General features: G+C 40.0%; 1 protein-coding gene across 3 annotated transcripts in view; it reads right to left on the bottom strand.

Moving 5' to 3' along the window:
* Positions 1-15880, bottom strand: part of FBXW11 (F-box and WD repeat domain containing 11) — a 240270-nt gene that overhangs the window by 76434 nt on the left and 147956 nt on the right. For all 3 annotated transcript variants that reach the window (XM_053718555.1, XM_053718556.1, XM_053718557.1), the window contains one exon: positions 1354-1491. In XM_053718555.1, the coding sequence (XP_053574530.1) occupies positions 1354-1491 (138 nt within the window). The remainder of the gene's footprint in view (positions 1-1353; positions 1492-15880) is intronic.

Below are 15880 nucleotides of genomic sequence, written 5' to 3'. Positions count from 1 at the left end.
CAACAGTCTGCCTTTCCCTGTCTAACGTCTAGTGCGGAGGAACCTTTGTGAATAAAGACGATATTGACAATAGGGGTAGTGACATTTTTATGGTGGTTACTACTATTAATAAAAATATGTATGCATACGTTAAATTACGAGTGCACACTAATGTACAGTCATAATAGTGACCTTAGCCAAGCTAGTTCTATAAATAACAAAAAAGTGTGAAAAAGTTCTAATTCAGTTTCCAGTTTGCGATTTCATTTTTTTTTTTACTGAAATTGATAAGATTTCAATAATTTTTAAGTCCATAATTTAGTTAAGATTTAAAAAAAATAAGCTTAACATTTTTCAGAAAAGACTGTATATTTTACCAAAGCTAAGAGGCAGTTCCAGTGCCTTATTTAAAACAAGCAAAACTGGGGATATAAACCGATTTACAGAAATGTTTCCCCCATTTAAAAAATGAACGAAAGAAAGTAGCGACCTTTCTTCAAAAAAAATTCATAGATGAGACCAACAGCACCATAAATGATACAGGATATGATGTACACCAGAGAAATTTCTATACTCTATATAGTGTGACAGAACCCAAGGCACAGTAATGGAAGGTGTCTATATTCCCTCAAAAGTGCTGCAGTGCGGGGTATGGTCTGACAACCCCAGGGAGAATTGTTATGTTTGTTTACCACATAGAGAAAATATGTGATTTATTTCTGGGTCCCTGGGGTGGAACATTTGGAGAGTAGGGTGGGCCAGTGCTCCACCCCGCAGTTTGCAGGTAGCACATTATGTCAAAAAGTCCAGTCCAGGAATTCTGTCTGACTCAGCTAGCTACTCACCTGCATGTGGTAATTGACAGCAGGTGCTAATAAAATCCCCAGTCAGGGGTTGAGAGGTAGATTTGCCAGCAGTAAAGGGAAACTGCAAACACTCTCCTGAGAGACTGAGAGGAATTATCTCTAAAAGGACAAAGTTTGAAAGGTCTGTGCAATATTACTTTTGTGAAAATGTACTTAGTGCAGACAGTTGTACTTGTTAGTAAGTGCTCAGTAGAGCAAGCCTCTTGCTTATGTTTATTTTGCTTGTTTTTGCCAGACCTGATAATAAACAGACTGTATTTTATAAAGCTACAACCTTGTGTGGTGTTTCCAGCTTTGAGGACTGTGTGTTTCCAAGATCCCAGGTCACAATAGATAAAGGGATTTTAAAGAACTTGTTTAGAAAGAGTAGCTCTGTTGGTATTTTTAGACATCTACTATTAAAACTTCAAGCTTTGCCCAGTCAAGAACTTTAGGCATATTCTTAAAAAACAAACAAACTTAAATACCCATAAAAACACTTGCATATGTAGAATGGAAAGATTCTTACTTTGATTGAGTTATCCCGTAGGCCACTAATTATCTTCTCATCATCATACTGTAAACAGTAGACTCCTTTGCTGTTTTCAGACCGGCACTGAATTCGTTGTAAGTTATGCCTTCCACATCTCCAGTTTGCTTCGATGGTCTTTAAAAAATAAAGGGGAAAACAAGTTACTTTTTTGTTTCAGGACATTAATGTTTATTAGATAAAACTGTCCGCTGAACAGAATTCTGGACAAAATACACTGCCCAAAAATATGTCTGTTTGATGTGCTTAAGAAGTTCTCGCTATTGAAGACTGGCCTAATAAATAAGGGCCAGCCAAATACCAAAGCCTCAAATATCCCTTTTTAGATGCGTTAAGGCATGTGTATTCGGACTATTAGTTATGAAAACTAATGCAGAATATTGCCACGAAAGCAGAAGGCTATTTTCGAAACCAGATTTCTTCTTGTGAGTGCAAAAAAATCTAAGTTTATGCTTACCTGATAAATTTATTTCTTCAAAATGTGGTGAGTCCACGGGTTGAACTTAATTACTGTTGGGAATACCACTCCTTGCCATCAGTAGGCGGCAAAGAGCACCACAGTAAAAACTTAAGTATCACTTCCCTACCCATAAACCCCAGTAATTTGACCGAGAGTAAATGGAGAAAGGAAAGTAACACAAGGTGCAGAGGTGACTTATGGTTTCTTTGACTAAACCTCAATTACCAAAAAACAAAGGGTGGGTCCGTGGACTCGCCACATCTTTAAGAAATAAATTTATCAGGTAAGCATAAATTTTGTTTTCTTCTAAAGATGTGGCGAGTCCAAGGGTTCATCTTAATTACTGTTGGGAACAAATACCCAAGCTAGAGGACACAGATGAATAGCGAGGGATAAAAAACCAGCATGCCTAAACAGAAGGCACCACCGCTTGAAGGACCTTTCTCCCAAAAGCTGCCTCAGCCGAGGCAAAAGTATCAAATCTGTAAAATTTAGAAAAGGTATGTAAAGACGACCAAGTTGCAGCCTTGCAAATCTGCTCCATAGAAGCTTCATTCTTGAAAGCCCAAGAAGAGGCTATGGCTCTGGCGGAATGAGCCTTAATTCTATCAGGAGGCTGTTTCACAGAAGACTCATATGCCATGTGAATCACACTCAACCAAAGAGCCAGAGTAGAGGCAGACACCCTCTGACCTCTATTCTTTCCAGAAAAACAAACAAAAAGAGCAGAAGACTTCCAAAAGTCTTTAGTCGCCTCCATGTAAAACTTAAGAGCACAAACCACGTCCAAATTATGCAGCAAATGTTCCTTATCCGAAGAAGGCTTCGGACACAGGGAAGGAACAACAATTTACTGATTAATATTCTTAGTAGACACAACCTTGGGAAGGAATCCCAACTTAGTGCGAAGAACAGCCTTATCAGAATGAAAAAACATAATTTATGTAAGAACTTACCTGATAAATTCATTTCTTTCATATTAGCAAGAGTCCATGAGCTAGTGACGTATGGGATATACATTCCTACCAGGAGGGGCAAAGTTTCCCAAACCTTAAAATGCCTATAAATACACCCCTCACCACACCCACAATTCAGTTTAACGAATAGCCAAGAAGTGGGGTGATAAGAAAAAAGTGCGAAAGCATATAAAATAAGGAATTGGAATAATTGTGCTTTATACAAAAAAAATCATAACCACCACAAAAAAGGGCGGGCCTCATGGACTCTTGCTAATATGAAAGAAATGAATTTATCAGGTAAGTTCTTACATAAATTATGTTTTCTTTCATGTAATTAGCAAGAGTCCATGAGCTAGTGACGTATGGGATAATGACTACCCAAGATGTGGATCTTTCCACACAAGAGTCACTAGAGAGGGAGGGATAAAATAAAGACAGCCAATTCCTGCTGAAAATAATCCACACCCAAAATAAAGTTTAATGAAAAACATAAGCAGAAGATTCAAACTGAAACCACTGCCAAAAGTACTTTTCTACCAAAAACTGCTTCAGAAGAAGAAAACACATCAAAATGGTAGAATTTAGAAAAAGTATGCAAAGAGGACCAAGTTGCTGCTTTGCAAATCTGATCAATCGAAGCTTCATTCCTAAACGCCCAGGAAGTATAAACTGACCTAGTAGAATGAACTGTAATCCTTAGAGGCGGAGTTTTACCCGACTCGACATAAGCATGATGAAATAAAGATTTCAACCAAGATGCCAAAGAAATGGCAGAAGCTTTCTGGCCTTTTCTAGAACCGGAAAAGATGACAAATACAAAGCTCTAACAGCATCCAAAGAATGCAATGATTTCTCCTAGAATTCATAGGATTAGGTCATAATGAAGGAACCACAATTTCTCTACTAAGGTTGTTAGAATTCACAACCTTAGGTAAAAAATTCAAAAGAAGTTCGCAGCACCGCCTCATCCTGATGAAAAATCAGAAAAGGAGACTCACAAGAAAGAGCAGATAATTCAGAGACTCTTCTGGCAGAAGAGATGGCCAAAAGAAACAAAACTTTCCAAGAAAGTAATATAACGACCAAAGAATGCATGGGTTCAAAAGGAGGAGCTTGAAAAGCCCCCAGAACCAAATTCAAACTCCAAGGAGGAGAAATTGACTTAATGACAGGTTTTATACGAACCAAAGCTTGTACAAAACAATGAAATATCAGGAAGATTAGCAATCCTTCTGTGAAAAAAGAACAGAAAGAGCAGAGATTTGTCCTTTCAAGGAACTTGCGGACAAACCTTTATCTAAACCATCCTGAAGAAACTGAAAAATTCTCGGTATTCAAAAAGAAAGCCAAGAAAAAATGATGAGAAAGACACTAAGAAATATAAGTCTTCCAGACTCTATAATATATCTCACTAGATACAGATTTACGAGCCTGTCACATAGTATTAAACACAGAGTCAGAGAAACCTTCTTTGACCAAGAATCAAGCGTTCAAACTCTATACCTTAAAATTTAAGGATTTGAGATCCTGATGGAAAAAAAGGACCTTGCGACAGAAAGTCTGGTCTTAACGGAAGAGTCCACAGCTGGCAAGAGGCCATCCGGACAAGATCCGCATACCAAAACCTGTGAGGCCATGCTGGAGCTACCAGCAGGACAAACGAGCATTCCTTAGAATCTTGGAGAATACTCTTGGAAGAAGAACTAGAGGCGGAAAGATATAGGCAGGATGATACTTCCAAGGAAGTGATAATGCATCCACTGCCCCCGCCCAAGGATCCCAGGATCTGGACAGATACCAGGGAAGTTTCTTGTTTAGATGAGAAGCCATCAGATCTATTTCTGGGAGTTCCCACATTTGAACAATCTGAAGAAATACCTCTGGGTGAAGAGACCATTCGCCCGGATGCAACGTTTGGCGACTGAGATAATCCGCTTCCCAATTGTCTATACCTGGGATATGAACCGCAGAGATTAGACAGGAGCTGGATTCCGCCCAAACCAAAATTCGAGATACTTCTTTCATAGCCAGAGGACTGTGAGTCCCTCCTTGATGATTGATGTATGCCACAGCTGTGACATTGTCTATCTGAAAACAAATGAACAACTCTCTCTTCAGAAGAGGCCAAGACTGAAGAGCTCTGAAAATTGCACGGAGTTCAAAAATATTGATCGGTAATCTCACCTCCTGAGATTCCCAAACCCCTTGTGCCGTCAGAGACCCCCCACACAGCTCCCCAACCTGTAAGACTTGCATCTGTTGAGATTATAGTCCAGGTCGGAAGAACAAAGAAGCCCCCTGAACTAAACGATGGTGAACTGTCCACCATGTCAGAGAGTGTCGTATAATCGGTTTAAAGATATTAATTGAGATATCTTTGTGTAATCCCTGCACCACTGGTTCAGCATACAGAGCTGAAGAGGTCGCATGTGAAAACGAGCAAAGGAGATCGCATTCGATGCGGCAGTCCTAAGACCTAAAATTTCCCATGCATAAGGCTACCAAAGGGAATGATTGTGACTGAAGGTTTTGACAAGCTGATATCAATGTTAAACTTCTCTTATCTGACAAGGACAGAGTCATATACACTGAATCTATCTGGAAACCTAAAAAGGTTACCCTTGTCTGAGGAAACAATGAACTGATTGGTAAATTGATCCTCCAACCATGATCTTGAAGAAACACCACAAGTCGATTCGTATGAGATTCTGCGAAAATGTGAAGACTGAGTAAGTACCAAGATATCGTCCAAAAAAGGAAATACCAAAACCCTGTTCTCTGATTACAGACAGAAGGGCACCAAGAACCTTTGAAAAAAATTCTTGGAGCTGACGCTAGGCCAAACGGTAGAGCCACAAAACTGGTAATGCTTGTCTAAAAAAGAGAATCTCAGAAACTAAAAGTGATCTGGATGAATCTGAATATGCAGATATGCATCCTGTAAATCTATTGTAGACATATAATGCCCTTGCTAAACAAAAGGCAGGATAGTCCTACAGTTACCATCTTGAATGTTGGTATCCTTACATAACGATTCAATATAGATAGATCCGGAACTGGTCTGAAGGAATTGACCTTCTTTGGTACAATGAAGAGATAGAATAAAACCCCAGCCCCTGTTCCAGAACTGGAACTGGCATAATTACTCCAGCCAACTCTAGATCTGAAACACATTTCAGAAATGCTGAGCCTTTGCTGTGTTTACTGGGACACGGGAAAGAAAAAAATCTCTTTGCAGGAGGCCTTAACTTGAAGCCAATTCTGTACCTTAAAAGAAAACGTAAACTGCCCCATACCAGCTGAGCTGGAATGAGGGCCGCACCTTCATGGGTATTTAGGAGCTGGCTACAGGTTTCTATAAGGCTTGGATATATTCCAAACTGGAAATGGTTTCCAAACTGATACCGCTCCTGAGGATGAAGGATCAGGCTTTTGTTCCTTGTTGTGAGGAAAGGAACGAAAATGATTATTAGACCTAAATTTACCTTAGATTTTTTTATCCTTTGGTAAAAATGTTCCCTTCCCTCCAGTAACAGTTGAGATAATAGAATCCAACTGAAAATCAAATAATTTATTACCCTGGAAAGAAAGGGAAAACAAAGTTGACTTAGAAGACATATCAGTATTCCAAGTTTTAAGCCATAAAGCTTTTCTAGCTAAAATAGCTAGAGACATATACCTGACATCAACTCAAATGATATCAAAAGATGGTATCACAAATAAAATTATTAGCATGTTATAGAATAATAATAATGCTATAAAATTATGATCTGTTACTTGTTGCGCTAAAGCTTCTAACCAAAAAGTTGAAGCTGCAGCAACATCCGCTAAAAATATAGCAGGTCTAAGAAGATTACCTGAACATAAGTAAGCTTTTCTTAGAAAGGATTCAATCTTCCTATCTAAAGGATCCTTAAATGAAGTACTATCTGCCATAGGAATAGTAGTACGTTTAGCAGGAGTAGAGACAGCCCCATTTAACCTTAGAGATTTTGTCCCAAAACTCTAATCTGTCAGATGGCACAGGATATAATTGCTTAAACGTTTAGAAGGAGTAAATGAATTACCCAAATTATTCCATTCCCGGGAAATTACTTCAGAAATAGCATCAGGGAGAGAAAACACTTCTGGAATAACTACAGGAGATTTAACAACCTTATTTAAACGTTTAGATTTAGTATCAAGAGGACCAGAATCCTCTATTTCTAATGCAATTAATACTTCTTTAAGTAAAGAACGAATAAATTCCATCTTGAACAAATACAAAGATTTATCAGCATCAACCTCTGAGACAGAAACCTCTGAACCAGAAGAACCATTATCAGTATCAGAATGATGATGTTCATTTAAAAATTCATCTGAAAAAAGAGAAGTTTTAAAAGACTTTTATGTATACTAGAAGGAGAAATAACAGACATAGCCTTCTTAATGGATTTAAAAAATAAAATCTCTTATGTTATCAGGAACACTCTGAAAATTAGATGTTGACGGAACAGCAACATGTAATGTAACAGTACTAAAGGAAATTTTATCTGCATTAATAAGTTTGACATGACATGCAATACAAACAACAGCTGGAGAAACAGATACCAAAAGTTTATAGCAGATACACTTAGCTTGGTAGCTCCAGCACTGGGCAGCGATTTTCCTGAAGTATCTTCTGACTCAGTTGCAACGTGGAACATCTTGCAATATGTAAAAGAAAAAAAAACATATAAAGCAAAATTCCTTAAATGACAGTTTCAGGAATGGGAAAAAAATGCCAGTGAACAAGCTTCTAGCAACCAGAAGCAATAAATAATGAGACTTAAATAATGTGGAGACAAAAATGACGCCCATATTTTTTAGCGCCAAAAAAGACGCCCACATTATTTGGCGCCTAAATGCTTTTGGCGCCAAAAATGACGCCACATCCGGAACGCCGACATTTTTGACGCAAAAAAACGTCAAAAAATGACGCAACTTCCGGCGACACGTATGACGCCGGAAACAGAAAAAAATTTTTGCGCCAAAAAAGTCCGCGCCAAGAATGACGCAATAAAATGAAGCATTTTCTTCCCCCGCGAGCCTAACAGCCCACAGGGAAAAAGTCAAATTTTTTAAGGTAAGAAAAAATGATTGAAACAAATGCATTTATCCCAAGTATGAAACTGACTGTCTGAAAATAAGGAATGTTGAACATCCTGAGTCAAGGCAAATAAATGTTTGAATACATATATTTAGAACTTTATAAAAAAGTGCCTAACCATAGCTTAGAGTGTCACAGAAAATAAGCTTACTTACTTACCCCAGGACACTCATCTACATGTTGTAGAAAGCCAAACCAGTACTGAAACGAAAATCAGCAGAGGTAATGGTATATATATAAGAGTATATCGTCGATCTGAAAAGGGAGGTAAGAGATGAATCTCTACGACCGATAACAGAGAACCTATGAAATAGACCCCGTAGAAGGAGATCATTGCATTCAAATAGGCAATACTCTCCTCACATCCCTCTGACATTCACTGCACGCTGAGAGGAAAACCGGGCTCCAACCTGCTGCGGAGCGCATATCAACGTAGAATATAGCACAAACTTACTTCACCACCTCCATAGGAGGCAAAGTTTGTAAAACTGAATTGTGGGTGTGGTGAGGGGTGTATTTATAGGCATTTTAAGGTTTGGGAAACTTTGCCCCTCCTGGTAGGAATGTATATCCCATACGTCACTAGCTCATGGACTCTTGCTAATTACATGAAAGAAATGAGATAAGGAACATCAAACTGTAAAGCGGAAAGTTCAGATACCCTGCTTCGAGCAGAAGAAATAGCCAACTAAAACAAAACCTTCCAAGACAAAAGCTTAATATCTACAGAATGCATCGGATCAAACGGACGCCGCTGTAAAACCTTAAGATTAAAGTGACACTGAACCCAAATTTTTTCTTTCGTGATTCAGATAGAGCATGCAATTTTAAGCAACTTTCTAATTTACTCCTATTATCAAATTTTCTTCATGCTCTTGGTATCTTTATTTGATATGCAAGAATGTAAGTTTAGATGCCGGCCCATTTTTGGTGAATAACCTGGGTTATTCTTGCCGATTGGTGGATAAATTCATCCACCAATAAAAAAGTGCTGTCCAGAGTTCTGAACCAAAAAACATAATTTATGTAAGAACTTACCTGATAAATTCATTTCTTTCATATTAGCAAGAGTCCATGAGCTAGTGACGTATGGGATATACATTCCTACCAGGAGGGGCAAAGTTTCCCAAACCTCAAAATGCCTATAAATACACCCCTCACCACACCCACAATTCAGTTTAACGAATAGCCAAGAAGTGGGGTGATAAAAAAGTGAAAAAGCACATAAAATAAGGAATTGGAATAATTGTGCTTTATACAAAAATCATAACCACCACAAAAAAAGGGCGGGCCTCATGGACTCTTGCTAATATGAAAGAAATGAATTTATCAGGTAAGTTCTTACATAAATTATGTTTTCTTTCATGTAATTAGCAAGAGTCCATGAGCTAGTGACGTATGGGATAATGATTACCCAAGATGTGGATCTTTCCACACAAGAGTCACTAGAGAGGGAGGGATAAAATAAAGACAGCCAATTCCTGCTGAAAATAATCCACACCCAAAATAAAGTTTAATGAAAAACATAAGCAGAAGATTCAAACTGAAACCGCTGCCTGAAGTACTTTTCTACCAAAAACTGCTTCAGAAGAAGAAAATACATCAAAATGGTAGAATTTAGTAAAAGTATGCAAAGAGGACCAAGTTGCTGCTTTGCAAATCTGATCAATCGAAGCTTCATTCCTAAACGCCCAGGAAGTAGAAACTGACCTAGTAGAATGAGCTGTAATCCTTTGAGGCGGAGTTTTACCCGACTCAACATAGGCAAGATGAATTAAAGATTTCAACCAAGATGCCAAAGAAATGGCAGAAGCTTTCTGGCCTTTTCTAGAACCGGAAAAGATAACAAATAGACTAGAAGTCTTACGGAAAGACTTAGTAGCTTCAACATAATATTTCAAAGCTCTAACAACATCCAAAGAATGCAATGATTTCTCCTTAGAATTCTTAGGATTAGGACATAATGAAGGAACCACAATTTCTCTACTAATGTTGTTGGAATTCACAACTTTAGGTAAAAAAATCAAAAGAAGTTCGCAACACCGCCTTATCCTGATGAAAAATCAGAAAAAGAGACTCACAAGAAAGAGCAGATAATTCAGAAACTCTTCTGGCAGAAGAGATTGCCAAAAGGAACAAAACTTTCCAAGAAAGTAATTTAATGTCCAATGAATGCATAGGTTCAAACGGAGGAGCTTGAAGAGCCCCCAGAACCAAATTCAAACTCCAAGGAGGAGAAATTGACTTAATGACAGGTTTTATACAAACCAAAGCTTGTACAAAACAATGAATATCAGGAAGAATAGCAATCTTTCTGTGAAAAAGAACAGAAAGAGCAGAGATTTGACCTTTCAAGGAACTTGCGGACAAACCCTTATCTAAACCATCCTGAAGAAACTGTAAAATTCTCGGTATTCTAAAAGAATGCCAAGAAAAATGATGAGAAAGACACCAAGAAAACAGAATTTATGTTTACCTGATAAATTACTTTCTCCAACGGTGTGTCCGGTCCACGGCGTCATCCTTACTTGTGGGATATTCTCTTCCCCAACAGGAAATGGCAAAAAGCCCAGCAAAGCTGGTCACATGATCCCTCCTAGGCTCCGCCTTCCCCAGTCATTCGACCGACGTAAAGGAGGAATATTTGCATAGGAGAAATCATATGATACCGTGGTGACTGTAGTTAAAGAAAATAAATCATCAGACCTGATTAAAAAACCAGGGCGGGCCGTGGACCGGACACACCGTTGGAGAAAGTAATTTATCAGGTAAACATAAATTCTGTTTTCTCCAACATAGGTGTGTCCGGTCCACGGCGTCATCCTTACTTGTGGGAACCAATACCAAAGCTTTAGGACACGGATGATGGGAGGGAGCAAATCAGGTCACCTAGATGGAAGGCACCACGGTTTGCAAAACCTTTCTCCCAAAAATAGCCTCAGAAGAAGCAAAAGTATCAAATTTGTAAAATTTGGTAAAAGTGTGCAGTGAAGACCAGGTCGCTGCCTTACATATCTGATCAACAGAAGCCTCGTTCTTAAAGGCCCATGTGGACACAAAGAAGGTACAACTATCTCCTGGTTAATATTTTTGTTGGAAACAACCTTCGGAAGAAAACCAGGCTCAGTACGTAAAAACCACCTTATCTGCATGGACCAGATAGGGCGGAGAACACTGCAGAGCAGATAACTCTGAAACTCTTCTAGCAGAAGAAATTGCAACCTAAAACAAAACTTTCCAAGATAATAACTTAATATCTATGGAATTTAAGGGTTCAAACGGAACCCCTTTAAGAACTGAAAGAACTAGATTAAGACTCCAGGGAAGAGTCAAAGGTCTGTAAACAGGCTTGATTCTAACCAGAGCCTGAACAAACGCTTAAACGTCTGGCACAGCTGCCAGCCTTTTGTGAAGTAAAACAGATAAAGCAGAGATCTGTCCCTTCAGAGAACTTCGCAGAAAATCCTTTCTCCAAACCTTCTTGTAGAAAGGAAAGAATCTTAGGAATTTTTATCTTGTTCCATGGGAATCCTTTAGATTCACACCAACAGATATATTTTTTCCATATATTATGGTAAATTTTTCTAGTTACAGGCTTTCTAGCCTGAATAAGAGTATCTACTACAGAATCTGAAAACCCACGCTTTGATAAAATCAAGCGTTCAAACTCCAAGCAGTCAGTTGGAGGAAAACCAGATTCGGATGTTCAAATGGACCCTGAATAAGAAGGTCCTGTCTCAAAGGTAGCTTCCATGGTGGAGCCGATGACACATTCACCAGGTCTGCATACCAAGTCCTGCGTGGCCACACAGGAACTATCAAGGTCACCGAAGCCCTCTCCAGATTGATCCTGGCTACCAGCCTGGGAACGAGAGGAAACGGTGGGAATACATAAGCTAGGTTGAAGATCCAAGGTGCTACTATTGTATCCAATAGAGTCGCCTTGGGATCCCTGGATTTGGACCCGTAACAAGGGACCATGAAGTTCTGACGAGAGGCCATCAGAACCAAGTCTGGAATGCCCCATAATTGAGTTATTTGGGCAAAGATTTCCAGATGGAGTTCCCACTCCCCCGGATGCTCCTCCATCGCCAGGGAACTCCTTGTTACCTCCTGATGGTTGATATATGTAACAGTCGTCATGATGACTGATTGAAACCTTATGAATTTGGCCTTTGCTAGTCTAGGCCAAGCCTTGAGAGCATTGAATATCGCTCTCAGTTCCATTATGTTTATCGGGAGAAGAGAGTCTTCCCGAAACCATAGACCCTGAGTTTTCAGGGGTTCCCAGACCGCGCCCCAGCCCACCAGACTGGCGTCGGTCGTGACAATGACCTATTCTGGTCTGCGGAAGCTCATTCCCTGTGACAGGTTGTCCAGGGTCAGCCACCAACGGAGTGAATCTCTGGTTATTTGATCTACTTGTATCGTCGGAGACAAGACTGTATAATCCCCATTCCACTGTCTGAGCATGCCCAGGTGCAATGGTCTTAGATGAATTCGTGCAAAAGGAACTATGTCCATTGCCGCAACCATCAACCCTATTACTTCCATGGACTGCGCTATGGAAGGAATAAGAACAGAATGAAGTACCTGACAAGAGCTTAGAAGTTTTGATTTTCTGGCCTCTGTCAGAAAAACCTTCATTTCTAAGGAAACTATTATTGTTCCCAAGAAGGGAACTCTTGTTGACGGGGACAGAGAACTTTTTTCTATGTTCACTTTCCACCTGTGAGGTCTGAGAAAGGCTAGGACAATGTCCGTATGAGCCCTTGCTTTTGACAGAGACGACACCTGAATCAGGATGTCGTCCAAGTAAGGTACTACTGCAAAGCCCCTTGGTCTTAGCACCGCTAGAAGGGACCCTAGTACCCTTGTGAAAATCCTTGGAGCAGTGGCTAATCCGAATGGAAGTGCCACAGGTAATGCTTGTCCAGAAAGGCGAACCTTAGGAACCGAAAATGTTCCTTGTGGATAGGAATACGTAGGTACGCATCCTTTAAGTCCACCGTGGTCATGAATTGACCTTCCTGGATGGTAGAAAGGATCGTTCGAATGGTTTCCATTTTGAATGATGAAACCCTTAGAAACTTGTTTAGAATCTTGAGATCTAAAATAGGTCTGAATGTTCCCTCTTATTTGGGAATTATGAACAGGTTGGAGTAAAAACCCATCCCTTGTTCTCCTAATGGAACAGGATGAATCACACCCATGCTTAACAGGTCTTCTACACAGTGTAAGAATGCCTGTTCGAAGATAATTGAGACCCGTGGAACCTTCCCCTTGGGAGTAGTTCCCTGAATTCCAGGAGATAACCTTGAGAAACTATTTCTAGCGCCCAAGGATCCTGAACATCTCTTGCCCCAACCTGAGCAAAGAGAGAAAGTCTGCCCCCCACCAGATCCTTCCCAGATCGGGGGCCAACACTTCATGCTGTTTTGGTAGCAGTGGCAGGTGACTTGGCCTGCTTACCCTTGTTCCAGCCTTGCATCGGCCTCCAGGCTGGCTTGGTTTGAGAAGTATTACCCTCTTGCTTAGAGGGTGTAGAATTTGAGGCTGGTCCGTTTCTGCGAAAGGGACGAAAATTTGGCCTATTTTTAGCCTTAAAAGACCTATCCTGTGGGAGGGCGTGGCCCTTTCCCCCAGTGATGTCTGAAATAATCTCTTTCAATTCTGGTCCAAATGTTTTACCCTTGAAAGGGATGTTAAGCAAAAGCGCTCTGCGCGCCACGATAGCAAACCCTGAATTATTCGCCGCTAATCTAGCTAATTGCAAAGCGGCATCTAAAATAAAAAAGAGTTAGCCAATTTAAGAGCTTGAACTCTGTCCAAAACCTCCTCGTACGAAGATTCTTTATTAAGCGACTTTTCTAGTTCTTCGAACCAGAAACACGCAGCTGTAGTGACAGGAACAATGCATGAAATTGGTTGTAGAAGGTAACCTTGCTGAACAAACATCTTTTTAAGCAAACCCTCTAACCTTTAATCCATAGGATCTTGAAAGCACAACTATCTTCTATAGGAATAGAAGTGCGTTTGTTTAGAGTAGAAACCGCCCCCTCGACCTTGGGGACTGTATGCTATAAGTCCTTTCTGGGGTCGACTTTAGGAAACTAATTTCTTAAATATAGGGGGAGGACAAAGGGTATGCCGGGCCTTTCCCACTCCTTATTTACTATGTCCGCCACCCGCTTGGGTATAGGAAAAACATCGGGGGGCACCGGAACCTCTAGGAACTTGTCCATCTTACCTAATTTCTCTGGAATGACCAAATTGTCACAATCATCCAGAGTAGATAATACCTCCTTAAGTAGTGCGTGGAGATGTTGAAATTTAAATTTAAAAGTTACAATATCAGGTTCTGCTTGTTGAGAAATTTTCCCTGAATCTGAAATTTCTCCCTCAGACAAAACCTCCCTCCTGGCCCCTTCAGATAGGTGTGAGGGTATGTCAGAAAAGATATCATCAGCGTCCTCTTGCTCCTCAGTGTTTAAAACAGAGCAATCACGCTTTCTGATAAGTAGGCATTTTGGAAAAAAATGCATGCAATAGAATTATCCATTACAGCCATTAATTGTTGTATGGTAATAAGTATTGGCGCACTAGATGTACTAGGGGCCTCTTGTGTGGGCAAAACTGGTGTAGACACAGAAGGGGATGATGCAGTACCATGCTTACTCCCCTCATTAGAGGAATCATCTTGGGCAATATCATATCTATGGCATTATTATCCCTACTTTGTTTGGACATTATGACACAAATATATCACATATATTTAAATGGGGAGACACATTGGCTTTCATACATATAGAACATCGTTATCTGATGGTTCAGACATGTTAAACAGGCTTAAACTTGTTAACAAAGCACAAAAAACGTTTTACAATAAAACCGTTGCTGTCCCTTTAAATTTTAAACTGAACACACTTTATTACTGAATATGTGAAAAAGTATGAAGGAATTGTTCAAATTTCACCAAAATTTCACCACAGTAACTTAAAGCCTTAAAAGTATTGCACACCAAATTTGAAAGCTTTAACCCTTAAAATAACGGAACCGGAGCCGTTTTTACATTTAACCCCTATACAGTCCCAGGTATCTGCTTTGCTGAGACCCAACCAAGCCCAGAGGGGAATACGATACCAAATGATGCCTTCTATAAGCTTTTTCAGTGGTTCTTAGCTCCTCACACATGCATCTGCATGCCATGCTTTCCAAAAACAACTGCGCATTAGAGGCGCGAAAATGAGGCTCTGTCTATGACTAGAAAAGGCCCCCAGTGAAAAAGGTGTCCAATACAGTGCCTGCCGTTTTTATTAAAACAATCCCCAAGATTTAACAACTATTAAAAGTAATAATCTGCCAAATATACTTAGTAAAGTAATCGTTTTAGCCCAGAAAAATGTCTACCAGTTTTTTTTTTTAAACACCAAAAAACTCTAAGCCATCTCCGTGGAGATGTTGCCTGTACAACGGCAAAGAGAATGACTGGGGAAGGCGGAGCCTAGGAGGGATCATGTGACCAGCTTTGCTGGGCTCTTTGCCATTTCCTGTTGGGGAAGAGAATATCCCACAAGGATGACGCCGTGGACCGGACACACCTATGTTGGAGAAATATAAGTCTTCCAGACTCTATAATATATCTCTCTAGATACAGATTTACGCGCCTGTAACATAGTATTAATCACAGAGTCAGAGAAACCTCTTTGACCAAGAATCAAGCATTCAATCTCCATACCTTTAAATTTAAGGATTTCAGATCCTGATGGAAAAAAGGACCTTGCGACAGAAGGTCTGGTCTTAACGGAAGAGTCCACGGTTGGCAAGAGGCCATCCGGACCAGATCCGCATACCAAAACCTGTGAGGCCATGCCGGAGCTACCAGCAGAACAAACGAGCATTCCTTCAGAATCTTGGAGATTACTCTTGGAAGAAGAACTAGAGGCAGAAAGATATAGG

The sequence above is a fragment of the Bombina bombina genome, chromosome 6 (assembly GCF_027579735.1).
Source record: "Bombina bombina isolate aBomBom1 chromosome 6, aBomBom1.pri, whole genome shotgun sequence".
NCBI lineage: Eukaryota > Metazoa > Chordata > Amphibia > Anura > Bombinatoridae > Bombina > Bombina bombina.
This window is presented reverse-complemented; position numbering and strand designations above follow the sequence as displayed.